Here is a 19,123-nt window from a genome sequence, read left to right as displayed (position 1 = left end):
CTCTGAGTTTTCAATTAACCTCCTTTCTAAAATGGGGCCCTGATCACTGCTATGACATGATTGACAATTGTCTCTTTGTACTCTGGTTATCCAGAGAGCTGATGCTGAGTAGTTTTAGGGCTTTTCACACTTTAAATTGTTAACCCTGGGTCATTCTAACAATGGATAAACAGAATCCTGGGTTATCTGTAATCATGTTCCACACTGCTCATGCTATACCTGGGGTTAAAATATAATCCTGGGTGTTTATTAACAGAAGTTTCACATTTGCGAACCCCGGGTTAACATTATTATTTGTATTTTTACGTTGCCACTCTCCCTGATTGGACAAACAGCAGGAAACCTTTTTAGATAGCATTTCTACATTTTGTCAGGTATATAAAATGTCATCATGTAGGTCTTCAGCTAAGCCTCAGAACATGCACAAAGGCAATAAAACAATGACAAAAATACAAATTAATGAAAACAAGTAACAAAGTATGTCATCTCGCCATCTCCTCATCACTGCAGGTAAAGCAAACGTTGCATTAAGCGTTTGCGTAAATTCATTCATTCATTTTCTTTCGGCTCAGTCCCTTTATTTATCAGGGGTCGCCGCATCGGAATGAACCACCAACTTATCCAGCATATGCTTTAAACAGCGCATGCCCTTCCAGCTGCAACCCAGTACTGAGAACATTTGAATAAGTTATGTACAATAATGCTAACTCAAAAATATTAGCGTCAATTACACGCACTTGCTGTCAACATGCAGGATTTGTCTCAATCGTGTCTTTCAAGCAAGTTAAAAATGTTTATATGGAGTGGAAGTTACGCATGAATGAACACGGTTAATCTAGAGCGTGTTCATTTGATCGTTTGCATTTAAAGCCACTGGCACAAAAAGAGCTATAGAGAAATATTCTGCAAGGTATTTGATCTTATTTTGAGCCAAAACCTTTAACATCTTGTAAAAAGGTTCATAATAAGAACCCTTTAAACGGGATGGTTGATGCAGAAATGAAAATAGCCTCACCATTTACTCTCCCTCGTGTGGGTTTTAAACCTTTATGAGTTTCTTGATCCTGTTGAACTCAAAAGAAGATGAAAACGCAGAGATTGGCTTACTTTGTGTTCCAGAAAAAAGGAAAAGTTCAAAACTGCATAACACAGAGTAAATGGTAAGGTCATTTTTTATTTGTGGGTGAAACATCCATTTCATGCTCGTTCCTTTGGGCCTTCATACTAAAGTTCACTTTTTTTTTAGACTTGGTGGTGCTGAAAGAAGAGACTGATCAAATGGAGGAGAAACAGCAGTTAGAGAAACCCCAAGAACTAATGACTAATGAAAAACCCACACTGACTAAAAAGACTTCACGTGGAAGACCTCGGAAACCCAAATCTGGATGTCATTTCAGCTGTAAACAGTGTGGGAAAAGTTTCAGTCAAAAGTCAAACCTTGATGTTCACATGAGAGTGACACACAGGTGAGAAACCTTACACCTGTGAACACTGTGGAAAGAGTTTTGGTTATATATAAGGCTTTAGAACCCACATGAGAGTTCACACTGGAGAGAGGCCGTACACATGCCAACAGTGTGGAAAAAGCTTCTTTCATGCAGGAAGCCTTGTGGTGCACATGAGAATTCACACAGGGGAGAAGCCTTTCAGCTGTAAACAGTGTCGAAAGAGTTTCAGCCAAAAGCAGAACCTTGACGTTCACATGAAAGTTCACACTATGGAGAAACCTTACACCTGCGAACACTGTGGAAAGAGTTTTGGTTATATACAAGGCTTTAAAACCCACATGAGAATTCACACTGGAGAGAGGCCGTACACATGCCAACACTGTGGACAAACCTTCTATCATGCAGGAAACTTTGCAGTGCACAGAAGAATTCATACTGGAGAGAGGCCATACACATGCCAACAGTGTGGACAAACCTTCTATCATGCAGGAAACTTTGCAGCGCACATGAGAATTCACACTGGGGAAAAGCCTTACTCTTGCCCTCAGTGTGGAAAGAGTTTTAAGCGAAATGGCACCCTTGAAGTCCACATGAGAACTCACACTGAAGAGAGAATTTTTACTTGCACATAGTGTGGGAAAAGTTTTGCTCAAAAACAAGACCTTGAGATCCACATGAGGATTCACACTGGAGAGAAACCTTATACATGCACAGAGTGTGGTAAAAGTTTCATATGTAAAAACGCACTTGATTACCACATGAGAACTCACACCGGAGAGAAGCCGTTTGCATGTGTTCAGTGTGGGAAGAGCTTCACAACCAAATCTAGCCTCAAGAATAACATGAATGGTCACACTGGAACCATAGTGTTCACATGTGATCAGTGTGGAAAGAGTCTCACACGCAAAGACTCCATTAAGAAACACATGAAGACTCACTCAGGAGAGGATCATTTTAGGTGCATTGAGTGTGGAAAAGACTTTAAACATAAAAGAAGCCTCAACACTCACATGAAGCTTCACAATGGAGAGCAGAGTCCTCGAAATTGAGTCCTTGTCAACACAAAATGGGTATATTCAAAACGGCAGCTTTTTCATGTAGTTTGGCTGTTCATTGATGTAAGGTTTGTTTATAAATTACTTTCGAGAGGATCACATGCTTATGATTGTCCACAACTGGTCCTGCATTAGCTAAGATGATTCACCAATCAGATGATTCCTAACTCACTATAAATAACCAGAGTTTCTTACCTCGGTTATCTTTGTCTTGAGAAATTCCCCTCCCACCCCTACTCCCCCTCCTTCTAGATTGGGCCACATGGTGACCCCGTCGTTAGCAACGTTGTCTCAAAGCAAGAATGTTACAGGGTAAAGTTTGCTGAACCGGTGGACATTTTGTGTGGAGTTTGCTCGTTAACTCTGTGCTCGCGTAGGTTTTCCCCAGGTTCCTCCCACAGTCCAACCTAATTAAACTGAACATTCTACATTGGCACCTTAGTCGAGCTCTTAGTAAGCCATATAGCTCTCTTTAGCCATCTCTATATCTGTCAGTAGAACAGAAACAAGTCGGGGGAGTTAATCAAGATTTACCTGAGCTCAAACTCCCCTCATGCCATGCTTACGGAAGGGAGCCCAGGGCTCGAGGATCTTATGAGCTTAGGGCTCTCCCCCGGGACAGCTTTCCCTCCTTTAAATCTCTCAAATTATTATATGCAATCTCCTCAGTTATTGGACTTTTTAACTGACAAGGGGAAAACGTCAAAAACATATACACTATGACTTAAACTACTGTTGACTGTTGTGTTTAAGGATAGTGTAATGCAATATTAAAATTCATGATTTAATAATGAATATAGAGAATTCTAGATGTTTCAGAGAGCAGGTCGACAGACACACACACACATAGATTGCTATGATAAAGCAGGCTAAACCACCATACATGTAGCAATTAAACATGTTATATGTTAAATAAATTCTGAAAAATGTTTTTGATAGGCTAAAAATGATCATGTGTTAGCTATCTACCACTAACAAGTAGTCTTATATGCAAAGATGTGTTATTCAAAACATTTGTTTATAGATATTAAAAAATACTAATGTCCATATTGGCTCTGTTCAGGATCCCTTGTCTGTCCGACACAGTGCTCAAGCTAAAGTGAATAACCTCTAATATAGTTCTTTGTTTGTGATGACACACAGTCACAGTGATGTTGCTTTGTGTTTTCTGAAAGAATGAATAATTTGTTCCAGACCATCCCATCCTCGTGTGCAAAAGAAGGCTTTTGAGATAAGAATAAAAATGCATCAAGATGCACTTTATACAAAAATAAATAAATTTTTATGACTATTTTTTAAATGTATAAACATCTTTCTCAACTACAGTAATGTACTTTTTAGCATGATTTCAAAACTTTTGTGGTTACATCATTACTTTCAGACCTGACCTAAATGCAAATGAAACAGAGGAAGCGAGTTTATGAAGAAATAGTCTTGTTATTTAAAAGTAAAATAATTTTGTTTAAACTATTAAGTTTTAAGTAATAGAATTTTCATTTGTTTCACCTTAAAAAGAGTATAAAGGGGAGGTATATTTAAAATATAAACTAAAGGGTTTTACAGGTAAACTGATATGTTGTCTGTATGTCGTGTTATACCCAGCCTGATCTCACGAGAAAATGTAAGTATTTTACATTTTGCCAGTTTAGTGGCTAATTCGTACAAAATTGTACGATTTTAAAAAGGAGGTGTGGCAACTAACCCCACCCCTAAACCCAACCGTCATTGGGGGATGAGCAAATCGTACTAAATTGTACGAATTAGATCATAAAAATTAATATAAATTAGCCACTAAATCAAAAAGTTACAAATTGCTGTTAGATTGTGTTGGTTATACCTGAAATAAATTTTTTTTTATTAAAACTGAGTTTTTTATGGTATTTTCTTTATTAAATATTCAACTTAAGTAGTACATTTTTGCTTCAAACAAATGCTAGAACAGTATTCCTCATGTTTTTTCTATACATGCTAAATGAACCTTTAATAATTTTAACATGGTCCACTGGCTGTCAGGCTTTTTGCACCACTACAGAGCTTTAAGTGAAATTGATTTTAGAAGTTCTGAATTTTCTTTTAAATTAAAGCAGACTTTTATGTGCAAATTATTTATTGGCCCATAAAAAAATGCAAAGCAAAAATGCAAACAATTTATAAGGGCTGAATATAAACAAACAAATAAAATTTAGTCATGTTTAACTTAATTAGTTAATTAGTTTGTTTAAATTCAGCCCACACAATTTGTTTGCAACCACTTTTTGTAAATCCAATAAATATTTTTTTTTCTTCAGTGTAGTAGCCTACTCACTCCATCTTGAATTCTCCACAAAAACATTTGACACAATATATGGAGGTTGTGTTGTTTAATGCATGAGTACTTAACTAAACATTACAATGTGGTGCAACAAACACATTAAAACCATTTCAATAAAACAATGTTGCAAAATTGTTCAAATGTTTCACTTATGGCCTGTGTGAAAGGTTGACAATAATGCAACACCCAGCTGTATAGAAACACAAACTCAAAAGGACAAAAAAAAAATGAAAATTGACAATTTCCTCACTCTTTACTTGTTCTGTTGTTTATTTCTTATGTTTTTTTTTCATGGGAGTCGATGGTTATAGGTTTCTAGCTTTCTTCAAACTATCTTCTTTTGTGTTCAACAGAAGAAATAAATACACAGAGGTTTGTAAACACTTGAGGAGTGAGTAAATAGCGAGTAATTTTTCTTTTTTTAGTAAACTATCTCTATAGGAACACATTTTAATCGTTCAGACGTTTATTTCAGGGTAGATGCAACTTGTACAATTAAATGTAAACAGTTGTTGGTAAAAATCAAGAAAACTTTCACTATTTAAGGGTAACATTCAGTGAACTATTAAAGTGATTGTTTTACTTTATGTACTTGTCAAATAATTGTACTGCGTGTACATGTATGAAAAATTAACCATTAAAACATTTGATCAGTTCCGAGCCTATTTGACAGTTGAAACAGCTGCAAACATTTGGTTGCACCAAAAAAAGTATCAAATCTTAATCTACAAAAAAACTCAATCATCAAAAATAACCAGCAATATTTAAGTGCAAAATTAAAGGGAATGTACTTTCTGTATACAGAGTGAGTTAACTGTATGAAGTGTGAGAAGAATGACTGAAAACAATAGCTTGCATATGAGCTGCCCACAACTCAGTTCTGACTAAATCCACTAAACCAGGGGTGTCAAATCCAAACTTAGTAAGGGCCACACTGAGTGTTGTGAATAAAGTCAGGGGCCATACATACACATTTTTTTAAAATGTATTTATTGAAGAAAATAATTTTATACTATCATTTTACACTTCATTAAACCACATTTATCAAAATAGTAAGGTTTTTATGGGCATAATGCACAATGATGAAACTCTGATGTTTTGATATAATTGTTAAACTTTTACACACATGCATGTAGAATTATGAGTGTTTTAAAATGTTTTTGTCAATTTTTGCCATATTCTGTCATTGAATGGATGTGGTTTTGCCATGTCCCACACACTGCTGAGCCAACTTCAGTGAGTCTACAAAGTAGATAAATTAGATCAAATTTAAAAGATTTGTAAATATTTTTATTGTCTTTAACAAGTTATTTCACAAAAAAAGTCATTTTAATCACTTTTATTTTGTTTTCATAATATTATTAATCGTTTTGCATGTGTCCTTGAATTTGCTGTCTACACTGTCATAATGTGGTAAATGCCCCTTTAAGACCCCTCTGATGTACTCATTGGCATGCCCATGCCCATTTTGCTTTTCTTCAGAGGTTTAAACATCTGATGTGCCCACAGTAAATATCTTCACTAATGTTTGCTATTTTTCCTCATATTGAGTTTGAAAATGAATTATGTCAAGCTTAACATGTCCACCCTGTCAGAATAAAATATTCATTTTTTTCTTTTAATTTAGAGATTAAAATACAGCTGTTAAACTGTGTGCAAAGAGCTTAAATAGGGAAACACTTTACCAGCTGCAGGTACAGCATGTGTTCAATAAATGATATCCATAGCCAAAAATGTCTTCATGTCATTGTCCACCCTGTCACAAATCCTTCCTTGACAGGGCGGACATATGCATTGTTATTGACACTTTATTTATTTACTATTTTATTATTACTAATTAGGGAATGTTATATGTTACTTACAACACATATACACACACACACTACACCAGTAGATGCATAAATGGACAATACAAACCTTTTGGCAATATCTGTCTCAGTATTTACAAAGGATATCCTTTTAAAGTCCATATAATGAAGCTCATTGACTGATTAAAATAAAACTACAGCCCTGAGTATTTGTAGATTTATGTGAAGATCTGTAATCTAATTACAGTAGAAATGAAGTTTACCTTATTCTGAAAAATAAAACAGTATTATTAAGGTGTTTAACTTGACTTGCTTCCAACATTCCCTTTACTCCTCCAGTACAATGAACAATGTAAAGATTTACATTCATTAGCAAATTTAGTTTCATTTGAAGGACGAAATTGTTTATTTTTCATTTATCTGTATATTGCTAAAACTTAATTGATAACAGAAGAGGCGGCATGGTGGCTCAGTGGTTTGCAGTATTACTGAAAAAAGTTAAATTATTGAAAACATTTACAACCCTTTTATACGAACCCTTTAATATTTATTGTTGTACCTGTTGTTTTTCAAATGTTCCTCCATATTTAGTTCACCAAATAAAGCCTTTGTCCACCCTGTCATGTCAATGTCAACCCTATCATCTTGTTTTCCAGTCATGTTAAAAAAATCAATTATTTATAACCTCAGCAAAATATCTTGTGTGATTTCTTAATAAACCAACAAGTTAATATTGTTGGAAAGTTTGACAAAATATTTTAGATCTTGGGTTTTATTTTGAAAAGAATTATTACATAATTTATTTGGAAATCAATGTTTTGTCCATTATTTAATTATTCTAAAAATACTTTTTTTCTAGAATCTATAATTGGGTTGGTAAAGGGACACATGACCTTTCTGAAAAGACACATTTTATAATCACACTGCAATGGAAATACACTTATACTACTTTGAATTTGTCCATGACAGGGTTGACACAATTTGAGGGATGCTTGCTGTTTTTCTGTTTGCGTGTTATATGTAAAAAGGGAAAGAGCTTGACCAACATTCATTTCTTACAGCCTAAATTTTAATGAATACAATAACTGTGTAGGTAAATCAAAAATCTACATTTTTTTTGATGTCCCAAATGCACTTTATAGTGATAATGACCCTAAAAACGTTTTTCAAAATTGTCTTAAAAATGTGCAGATTATTTGAACAACTTCAAATACTGAATATCTGTGAGTGTGTCTGTGTGTGTGTGTGTGTGTGTGAGAGAGAGAGAGAGAGAGAGAGAGAGAAAGTGGAAAACGATGGAGAAATGTATCAATAAGTCATGACTGCAACAGTAAGTGGCAAAAAAAGCTAAAAAAAAAAAAAGACTTTTCTTTTGGCGTGTCGTGTGACGTCATAAGGCCGCGCCTCTCCTGCGCTGTGTTTCAGCTGGAGAAAGGTTTGTTTTAAAACTTCTACACAGATATAAAGCGATTGATTGTGGACTACGTTTTTTCAGATGCATCAAAAAATCCAGATAATGACCAGCTAGGAATAGCATGTGTAATTCCAAATAGAAAAATAAATTAAGGATTTCAAACAAATTATCAGTATACACAGAGGAAACATTTTACAATGGGTGAAAGATGCGGGAATTAAGGAAGTTTTAGTTTGCTCAGATTGTAGTTCTGCTCTTTTAAACATTGAAGCAAAACACTCAGACTGTAGGCAAGATTTGGTTATTGAAATTTTACAAGAGTTGAATAAATTAGGAGAAAAAGTAAAGGTTGTGTTCATGATTGAGGTAAAGTTGGTTTTATATTTGCACATTCGTTCATTTAGAAATCTCTGTGTTGTTTACCATGTTACTTTGAATATTTGATGGGAATTAGCATACAACTATGACTTGAAAACATTAACACTGTTTATTTGACTGTGAACAATGTTGTCATTTGATAGTGATTTCGCTGTTTAGAGTTGGCAAATAATACTTTTATGAAATTATATTATTAAGAGTATTATTAAGGGTAAAGTCTGAATTTGCGAGTATAAAACCAACTTTACCTCTATGTGTTTATGTGGGTGCCGGCTCATGTGGGATTAAAAGAAAATGAAGCAGCAGATAAAATGGCAAAGCAAGCTACGATGGAAGAGAATATAGGGGATTGGAAGTGAATTACAGTAGAATTGAAGTTAAAGCAATAATAAAGAAACAAATAATGGGGAAATGGCAGCACCAATGGGAAGCAGGAAAGAATGGAAGGCAAATGTACAATATTCAACCAAAAGTGGGTAAAGGGAGGCACTCGAGTGGAGAAAGGATAGAGGATACTATTTTATCCAGACTAAGAATTGGGCATACTGGACTTAACAGTACAATCAAGTTAATGGCACAGCACAGAACAGGTCTATATGAGTGTGGGGAAAAATGAATCTGTTGAACATGTGATTATTCATTGTGAGCGGTCTAATGAAGAAAAGAAGGAAGGAAATTATGAGTTTACATTGAATTTTTAATTAAATCCTGAGGTAGGAAGGCATAAGTGCACTGCATTGTTTAGATTTTTGAAAGACACAGGACTGGTTAATAAGATATGATTATTAGAATTATTTTAATGTAAAATTATAAATTAAGTTTAAGGCAGGGATGGAAGGAGTTATTTTCTGAACCTGACATAGTGGGAGGAGTGAGCAGAAGTCAGAAGAGCTGGAGACGCAGAGCTGGCGGATGCGAAGTCTCTCACTAGGTTAGGGGAAGGGATAATGGGAACAGAGTAGTCTCTGAATCAGGTTACAGGAAGGTGGCGGTAATGCACAAGAACTGATGCGATCTGCCAAATAAAAGCAAAAGAAGAAGAAAACGATTCATTAAAGTTTTTGGTTTTTCACCCGATGATAAATTAAGTTCCTGCTGTTGACAATATTATTTAACCCTTTATACAACATAGTACTATTTCACTGGGGGCTATTGTTTGAATAAAAGTAGCAGAAAAGTGTGTGTTTTAATGAAGGTTTAATTTATTAAATAGCATAATGTCATTCCATTCTAAGTATACATCACTATAAATAAGAGATAGAGTACTAGTTTTAATCAGCTCATTTGTGGCTATTGTTTCTTGCTCGGACTTACCTGATTTATTTTTTTTTAATTACTTTCATATAAACTCATAGAAACTGTTGAAGCAAGTGTTGAAGAGAAGTTATTTTGTTTCTGTTCATTGTTTTATTTATTTTAAAAAGTTTTATTGTTTTGTTAATTTTATACAGGATAAAGTGTCCAAACGCAGAGAAAAACTCCTGCTGAAGCGACTGATCTCCACACTGTTATAAAGATGGCGTTTATTAAAGAGGAGAGTGAAGATGTGAAGATTGAAGACACATTCACAGTCAAACAGGAAGATCTGCAGGAACAAACAGGTTGGTTTTCATTCTCAAAGACCAACTCAGTCATCTGATCCTCATTCTGAAATAATTTTATAATAAGAATACTAAATTAATCCATCTTGCTGCCCTGAGTGTGCTGCCTAGTTTTCCTAAATGCACATAAGCACTCATTGAAAGACAGGAATCAGTTTCTCTCTTGTTACTTGTTCTCATTTATTTTGTCATTACTTTATGTATTATTAATCTTCCATTTTCTCTACCTTCTTAAGGTTATTGCTTTTCTTGTTCTTGTACTGTTTGTAAAGCGTCTTTGAGCACTGGCGCTATATAAACAAACAAAAACAATAAATAAATAAAAGTTTAACTGAGCTGAGGATATTTGACCTACAGTATTCTCATAAAAGATATCTGCCTTTACAGTGATGGTGTTGGCTTAGTACTTTCCATTTGCAAATGTCACATTGATCCAAATTAACTTTTTTCATCAACTTCTTTATGGGTTTAAACTTGTTTCTAGTAGTTGTTACTAGTTCTCACAGATAGTATCTGAGTTAGAATTACATCATTATTATCATAACTAATTACCAGGGCTATTGTGTTTAAACAGGGTATCCGCTGGGTCATAAAATGTCTTAAATTCCAAAATCAAGTTTTGGCCTTAAAAAGTCTTAAATTTATTGAAATATTGTGTTGTAGGTCCTAAATCTTTTTTAAACAAATCTTCATTTTCCTTTGTTCATGTTTTGCTTCATAATCTGGCCAAAACCCACACAATCACCAACAATTTATCTCAATAACACTTTCAACTTTTTATTCAAAAAGGTAATTTTTACTCTATTTATCATAATGGTTTAATTATTTTCCTTACAATAACATTTGTTTAAACGTGCTCAATGTATTTACTGCTGAGGACATGACCTGGACAGATTCTTGTGCATAAATTTAGTTTATTGTAGTTTTAAAACTTTTGTTCATTGTTTTTGTTATTTATTTATTTTTTAAAGAAAGTTTGTTGAAAAACAGTGTATAGATACAAGTAAAGCTTGCTTGTTTTTACACAAAATTTAAAATCTTTTGCTAAGAAATATCTAAAGAACTGTATTTTTTATTATTCATTCATTATTGTATTGATAAATATATTCAATTATAATTTGTTTTGATAGGGCAAATACAAATCTTTTCCATCTGGGCCATTTGAAAAATTCCTTAACCTTTAGCCCTTTATGAGTCTAAAATTTCATTCATAATGGTCTTAAAGCTTTACATTTAACTTGGTGAAACCTGCAGTAACCCTGGTTTATTCATTCATTTTCTTTAGTCCCTTTATTAATCTGAGGTCGCCACAGCGGAATGAACCGCGAACACTCATTCACACTAATACACTATAGACAATTTAGCCTACCCAATTCATCTTTACCTCATGTCTTTGGACTGTGGGGGAAACCGGAGCGCCCAGAAGAAACCCACGCAAATGCAGGGAGAACATGCAAACTCCACACAAACGCCAACTGACCCAGCAACCCAGGTTTAAATTATGTCAAAATGGGACGATAACCAATTTCAAGGTATACCGCAGTTTGGAAAAGTCAAGGTTTTGAAACTGCCAAAATGTTCTGTTATATCGTTTTTACGGTATATGTAAGTTTTATTTATTGATTTATTTTTTTATTATGTTTTAAGTTTTTTAGGACAACAGTATCTCCAGCAAATAAGATATCCAAAGATGCCGTTTTAAATGGTTTTTGAACAAATAAAGACAGCAGAAGTCAATGATACATTTGAATGATGTAGCCTGACATGTTTACTGCTCCAAAATATTGTAAAAGTTTCTCAAAAGAAAATATATTGTGTTCAAAGGGGAAAAGATTTTTGTTTTTCACCCAGACATTAAAAAGAGGATCTTTTGAGCTTAGGGCTCTCTCTCGAGACAGCATGCCAAACAAGCTTTATAATCAGTCATCAGCTAAGTGTGAACTCTTGAAATGAATGAAAACAAGCAGTAAAGTATGTCATTTTGCCATATCCTCATCTCTCCAGTTTACAGCAAACGTGGCATTAAGCATTTGCACAAGTACATTCATTCATTTTCCTTGGGCTTAGTCCCTTTATTTATTAAGGGTCGCCACAGCAGAATGAACCACCAAAGACTTATTTTACATCTTTTTTTAAACAAAAAAGGTTCATAATAGGAACCTTTTATAGGGATAGTTGACACAGAAATGAAAATAGCCTCACCATTCAGGGCTCGACAATAAGGACTGCCCGATGGCAGCGTGCAAGACACTCGGGCCAGTGTACAGAATGTTACTGGCCCATTTGGGCCAGTGCTGCCTTTTTGCCTGCCAGATCGAGCCAGAGCTGCGTGCTGCGACTGTCAGTCAATTGTGTGCAAATACAATCTTACGGTGCTTTCACACATAGACGTTTGTTTCGGAATCTGTCTCGTTTCCCCCGTTAGCGCGGTTTGTTTGGCATATATCTAGCAGTTGCGCTCAGCGCTCGCATCCGCGCCCACGCCAAATCAATCAGTCCGAGATCGCCTGAATGAGACGGTCTCTGCCCTATTGAGCGGATCGATTGTAGTGAGAAAACAAAACAATGCAACGAACTAACGACCCAGGCTATATCACAGTGTATTTTGATTGTGTAATAGCCATATATACGGCTATATGAAGAGAGAATGATAAGCAGGGCGTGATGTCATTCTTACCGGTAAATGCGAAAGTGAAAGCATGCTGAAATATTACCGAGAGCTGTTTATCCAGCCTGATCTCGGTTTATCCGTTAGGAAAATTGACCGAAGTTAATTTCTGATAATTTTTCCATATTTTAATCATATAATATGTTGTGTTAGGCCAGTTGTTTTGTTCATTTCCACTCTGACAGCTCGAAACATTGATCTTCGCGATCTGATGAAATCTCGGTTCATCTGCTATGTCTCTCTATAATGTAAGCCTAAAATGCAGAATTCTAGCCAACGTTTCTTTAATAGATTGATTAATTCAATAGATAGATTTTTACAAAACCTGACAATTGAAATAAGGCTCTGTATAAGAAAGTCTGACCTCTCTAATTTGTATTTGGTGACGATGTCTGTGGGTTGTTAAAATTAAAGTGCACATTTTCGCTTATAAAATATTCTATACACAACTAGTCAAAAGTATGGGGTAAGTATGATTGTTATATATGTTAAAATAAGCTTCTTCTGCTCACCAAGGCTGCAAATATTTCATCATAAATACAAATTGTGAAATGTTGCATAAAATAACTGTTCAAAAGTAGTTTATCATTTAATTGATTCATTTATTCCAGTGATTTTAAAGATGAAATTTCAGCTTCATTACTCCAGTCACATTATCCTTCAGAAATCACTAATATTAATTATTATTATATTTATTAATGGTAATAGTAATAAAAGCAATAATGTCTGGAGTATTAGTTTTATTTGAAACTACATACAATAAGAAAGCAGTTATTTAAAATGTTGATGAATATTTAACAATTTATTTATTTTTTTTACATTTAATAAATATAGCCTTGATTAACTGAATAATTTTCCTTAAAAACATTTCAAAAATTACTGTAAATATATATACACTTGAAGTCAGAGTTATTAGCCCCACTTTGTTGTTTTTTTTCTTTTTAAAATATTTCCTAAGTTTTGTTTAACAGAGCAAGGAAATGTTGATAGTATGTCTGATAATATTTTTTCCTCTGAATAAAGTCTTATTTGTTTTATTTTGGCTAGAATGAAAGCAGTTTTAAATTTTTTATGAACCATTTTAAGGTCAAATTTATTAGCCCCTTAAGCTAATTGTTTTTCAGACTGTCTACAGAACAAACCATTGTTATACAATAACTTGCCTAATTACCATAGCCTGTCTAGTTAACCTAATTAACCTCGTTAAGCCTTTCACACACACACACGTGCACACACACACGCACGCACGCACACACACACACACACACACACACAGTCAAATAGCTATTAACTTTTTTTTTTAGGTGGGGCCAGTGAAAATTTTGGCCGGGCAAGTAAAAATCAGAACCACTGGCTAAAAAATCCTTAGCGTTGAACCCTGCCATTTACTCTCCCTTGTGTGGTTTTAAACCTTTATGAGGTTTTCGATTCTGTTGAACACAAAAGATCTTGTGAAAAAAAAAAAAAAAACGCTACTGGCTTACTGTGTTCCACAAGAAAAAAAAATGTTTAAACCACATGACAGAGTAAATGGTATGGTCATTATAATTTTTGGATGAAACATCCACTTCATGCTTGTCGCTTTGTGTCTTCATACTAAGTTAACTTCTTTTTTTTCTTTTAAGACCTGATGGTGCTGAAAGAAGAGACCCATCAATGGAGTGAAATGGAAGAGAAACAGCAAGACATACCGACTAATGAAAAACCCACACTGACTTCACACGGAAGACCTCGGAAATCCAATTCTAGATGTAATTTCAGCTGTAAACAGTGTGGAAAGAGTTTCAGTCAAAAGCCAAACCTTGATGTTCACATGAGAGTTCACACTAGAGAGAAACCTTATACCTGCGAACAGTGTGGAAAGAGTTTTGGTAAAAAACAAAGCTTTAAAACCCACACGAGAATTCACACTGGAGAGAGGCCGTACACATGCCAACAGTGTGGACAAACCTTTTATCATGTAGGAAACTTTGCAGCGCACATGAGAATTCATACTGGGGAGAAGCCTTACTCTTGCTCTCAGTGTGGAAAGAGTTTTAAGCAAAATGGCACCCTTACAGTCCACATGAGAACTCACACTGGAGAGAGGCCGTACACATGCCAACAGTGTGGAAAAAGCTTCTATACTTCAGAAAATTTTACACAGCACATGAGAATTCACACTGGAGAAAGGCCGTACACATGCCAACAGTGTGGAAAAAGCTTCTATAATACAGGAAACTTGGCAGCGCACATGAGAATTCACACTGGGGAGAAGCCTTACTCTTGTCTTCAGTGTGGAAAGAGTTATAAGCATAATAGCAACCTTAAAGCTCACACGAGAACACACACTGGAGAGAGAATTTGTACTTGCACACAGTGTGGGAAATGTTTCTCTCGAAAACAAAGCCTTCACATCCACATGAGGATTCACACTGGAGAGAAACCTTACAGATGCACAGAGTGTGGTAAAGGTTTTCCATATAAAAGCACACTCAATCACCACATGAGAACTCACACCGGAGAGAAGCCATTTGCATGTGTTCAGTGTGGAAAGACTCTCACACGCTCCGATTCCATTAAGCAACACATGAAGACTCACTCAGGAGAGGATCATTTTACATGCAGTGAGTGTGGAAAGGGCTTTAAACATAAAAGAAGCCTCAGCACTCACATGAAGCTTCACAATGGAGAGCAGAGCCCTCTAAATTGAGGCCTTGTCTAGCGGAGCTTAGGTCTCTCTCGGGACAGCATGCCAAACAAGTGTTTCGTTCATTTTGTTCAATTTGCCAAAATATTATTAAAATGTTACGAATTGCTTCCAAACACATCTACAACTAGTCCAAAAGGTTGATTGCACGACAAATAAGACATAAATAGAATATAAGAAGGAGAAATTAATAATTCAATGTTTACCTGCTCTTTCGTCTATGAAGGCATTGTTGTCTCTTTGCTCAGTTCACCTCTTCATGTCTTCAAATGTCAGGGGTTCATTCACGTTACACTGACAGTCACATATAATCTTAATCAATGCACAGTCTAGGCTGATAGGAGCCATGATCGTTCGTTCATCACGTGAGAGAATGACTCAAACCCGAGGACTCGAGAGATGAACGGTTCAATTCTTTTTCCGGCTCTAAACGCATATGATTGGCTCGTGATGAACGAGTGACTCAGACCCGATAGAGGACTCGAGTGGTGAGCGGATCAATTCTTTTTCCGGCTCTAAATGCATATGATTGGCTTCTGCCAATGTGATGAAGACTTGAAATTAACGGTACCTGTACAAATGTGCGCACGCGCGGATGAACGAATCACTCCTCGAGAGTTCCCGAATCAAATCGTTCATGAACAACCCATCACTAGATAATAATGACATGTCATACTGTATATGATCAATGTCTTAATATATGTTAAGTGTGAACACCATTAAACCACAGTATTTCTAATTATGTTTAGCAGTTTTCATTTTATTTCATTAGTTATGTCTAATATTTACATTTTCAAACTATCAGACAGATGTTTGTATCCGAAGTATTTTACAAATATGAAATATTTGTTTATATGTGGGTTGTAGAGTGTGGTGTGACACAAAATGCCGCCGACAGCCTACTTAAAATTTTAAATAAACACATCCCCTCACTTCCTAAATGTGTGAGAACTTTGATGAATTATGCAAGAAACATCTCATGGATGCATTTGGGACACATCATCAGTGATGTATCCTGGGATCATTGAGTGTTTCGGGTCTCTCAACATCATACACTCTCACCCAGGTGATCCAGCCGGGGTTGATCAAGTCCCGACTTGTGTCCCAACAGCAGTCCACGGATCTGCCCTCTTAATCCACAGCCACCTTGTGGCCTTCTCTGCGGCTTCGCTTGCGGATCGAATGGCCCTTTTCTTCGCCACGCCTGTAATGCCCAAACGACTGAGGACTTTGCAAAGTGAACACCCTGCAAAGCCTCTGCATCCAATTTCTATGGGCTCATAGTAAGTTCTCCAGCCTCTCTCCCTGCACTCCTCCACTAATGCCTGGTACTTAGCGCGCTTCCTCTCATTTGCTTCTTCAATACGCTCTTCCCACAGCACTGTAAGCTCCAGAATAATTAGCTGTCTTGAAGCTTCTGAGATAGCTATAATGTCTGGACGGAGACGTGTTGCAGCGATGTGATGAGGAAACCTCAGCTGTTTTCCCAGGTCGACCTCCAGTTGCCAGTCCGAGGCTTTGTGGAGGAGGCCTGTTGTTAATTGTGGGAGGGCCCGGGGTTTTTCTCCAGCTTTGATGAAGTGGACTGCCTTCCTTGGAGCACGATGGTTCTTGCTCGTGTTAATAGCTGAAGCTAAGCTCGCAGCAATTGCCTTAAGCACCTGGTCATGGCGCCAACGATAGCGACCATCAGCCAGAGCCTTGGGGCAACTGCTGAGGAGATGTTCTAGAGAGCCTCTTCCAGAGCAAAGAAGGCAGGAAGGTGTCTCAATCTTTCCCCAAACGTGGAGGTTTGATGGGCTTGGCAGTACATCGTAGACAGCTTGTACTAGGAAACGGACGCGTTGGAAATCCGCCTGCAAGATGTTCGCCCAGGTGATCCTACGTTGCAGTGTATTCCACATAGTCCATGCTCCCTGCTGCCGGAGTCCTACCACCCTACTGACTCTCTCTTCCTCCAAACTTGCTCGAACCTCTCCCTGGAGTAGGTGGTGTCTTTCCTTGCCTTTGACCTGGCTTACTAAGGTCTTTGGAAAATAGCCCAAGCCCGCTCTGCCTGTCGCTACAGTGCCCACCAGAGCCTTTTGTTGCAGGCGTGACTCTGCCACCTCCACTGCTTTCCCTGCATTCCATTTCCTGCCTGTCCTCACCTCGATGCAGGCTGATGACACCTTGCCATCTCTAGAGTCCCTGTACTGTAGGGCTTCTCTGGTGCGTAAAACCATGAATTCCTCTGTGAGGCCACTGAATGGTAGCTGCAAGGTGTTACTTGTCCCGTATAGTGCAGCACTGGTAGGACTGCGTGGGAGGCCCAACCATTTTCGAAGACTTCACACACACACGTAAAGTCAAAAAAGTGGTTGGTGGAGAGTATGTCCAGTTTGGAATATTGAAGCATGTTGATCGACTGCGATTATTTAAAAGCTCACAGGAGCAAATTTGGACAAATTTTTGGAAAAATAATTTTTAAAAGGGATATGTTTGTCATCTGTGTCTTCTGTGGAAACAGCAAACCTCGCAACCCAAACAGATATCACCAAGATTTTGCAGAGGAGGTTTCCGCATGAAGACAAGGTTTTACTATGAATGAAAGGGTGTTCCATTTCTCCCTAGACTGCTTTATCTGTGATGCTTCTGCATAATCAGTCATAAAACAAAGGGGCATGGAGATTAGGGATGCTCAAAATAATCGATTAACCGTTAACCAAAAGGGTGCGTTTGTGACCGATTAATGCTATCAGTTAAACGATTAAAATTATTATTTTATATATTTTTAGTTTGACTGCATAAGGGGCCAATTGAATGCGCCTTTGCGTTAAGAGGGTCATCTTTTGCACGCGGCTCATCCCAGAGCAGCAGTTTGTGTTGTCAAGACAACTACAGAGAACTTTTAAAGAGCTTGGTTTCCGCTACATTCATTCTTCCATGGCGGGGAACAAAATGCATCCCGCCACGGCTACATTACCCATTCCAAACATTCAGTCATTGTTGTTGTTTTTAATAGCGGATTATAATCGCACCAAAACGTATTAAAAGGTAAGTGGATTATAACAGCGCAAACTTTTCTGGAACCGTATGCTGTGCGCTATCTGTTAAATCCTTTGGGGTTACGTGCTGACTGACTGACAGGTGCGCGATGCGTAAGCCCAGCAAACACGCAGAAGCTTTCAGTTAAGATGAACACAGTTTCTATAGTTATACTTTATTTAAAGATAAAGGTATATGGCTCTGCATATAATCACTCTATCTTGCTGGAGTTTATAGCCGTTTCGCTTTACTTCAGGACGCATGCCGCTCTGAAGGTCTAATCGCTGTTTTAAGTTATCCAGAGCTGGATTAATGTACAAATCCTGAATATCACAATATTATTAAATATTACAATTGTAACAACATAGACAGCAACACTTTTGCACAATCAATACCCAGCTGATTCAGTCGTTTCATAAGAGGACCGCGCTTCTTCTTTTCTTTTTTCCTTGTCATTATAAAGGCAGGTGCGCCTCGCGTTTTTGGAATGAAAAAAAGCACGTTAGCCACTTGTTTAACTGCAAGACATACTTAACTTTGTGGGACGATAACATATAACCCGTGGCTACAGACACATTTGCCAAAGAAGCAAAATGGAAGAAGAATATTGCTGTTTGAAACAGACATGTTGATGCCAAAAAAAGCGTTGATGTTGACCTGGATCTGCGTCATAAACGCAACAAATAGGCTTTACCTTTTATTTTACAGCTTATAAAGCATGTAA

The 19,123-nt window shown here is 36.7% G+C and overlaps 3 protein-coding genes and 1 pseudogene across 4 annotated transcripts in view; all 4 read left to right on the top strand.

The window, feature by feature from the left end:
• Window positions 1–19,123, top strand: part of LOC110439541 (NACHT, LRR and PYD domains-containing protein 3-like) — a 601,035-nt gene that overhangs the window by 485,209 nt on the left and 96,703 nt on the right. The window lies entirely within an intron of this gene.
• LOC137487265 (uncharacterized) overlaps window positions 1–19,123 on the top strand; it is a 176,507-nt gene that overhangs the window by 111,098 nt on the left and 46,286 nt on the right. The gene's annotated exons all lie outside the window — the stretch shown is intronic.
• LOC148682230 (uncharacterized) lies at window positions 1,084–2,344 on the top strand (annotated as a pseudogene). Its single transcript, XR_015942128.1, has 2 exons — window positions 1,084–1,131; window positions 1,231–2,344. The product of XR_015942128.1 is annotated as an uncharacterized LOC148682230 (transcript).
• LOC110437839 (uncharacterized) lies at window positions 8,015–15,492 on the top strand. Its single transcript, XM_087249040.1, has 3 exons — window positions 8,015–8,057; window positions 9,866–10,015; window positions 14,309–15,492. Exons 2-3 carry the CDS (start codon window positions 9,931–9,933, stop codon window positions 15,373–15,375), a joined length of 1,152 nt encoding a protein of 383 aa, XP_087105166.1. The 5' UTR covers window positions 8,015–8,057; window positions 9,866–9,930; the 3' UTR covers window positions 15,376–15,492.

The sequence above is a fragment of the Danio rerio genome, chromosome 4 (genome assembly GCF_052040795.2).
Source record: "Danio rerio strain M-AB ecotype USA chromosome 4, GRCz13ab, whole genome shotgun sequence".
Classification (NCBI taxonomy): domain Eukaryota; kingdom Metazoa; phylum Chordata; class Actinopteri; order Cypriniformes; family Danionidae; genus Danio; species Danio rerio.
This window is presented reverse-complemented; position numbering and strand designations above follow the sequence as displayed.

Excerpts from the sequence above, each read along its gene's own strand:
- LOC110437839 (XM_087249040.1), top strand. The coding sequence starts at position 9,931 with ATGGCGTTTATTAAAGAGGAGAGTGAAGATGTGAAGATTGAAGACACA. Across the intron at positions 10,016-14,308 it reads AGATCTGCAGGAACAAACAG|ACCTGATGGTGCTGAAAGAA; the intron begins GTTGGTTTTCAT and ends TTTTCTTTTAAG.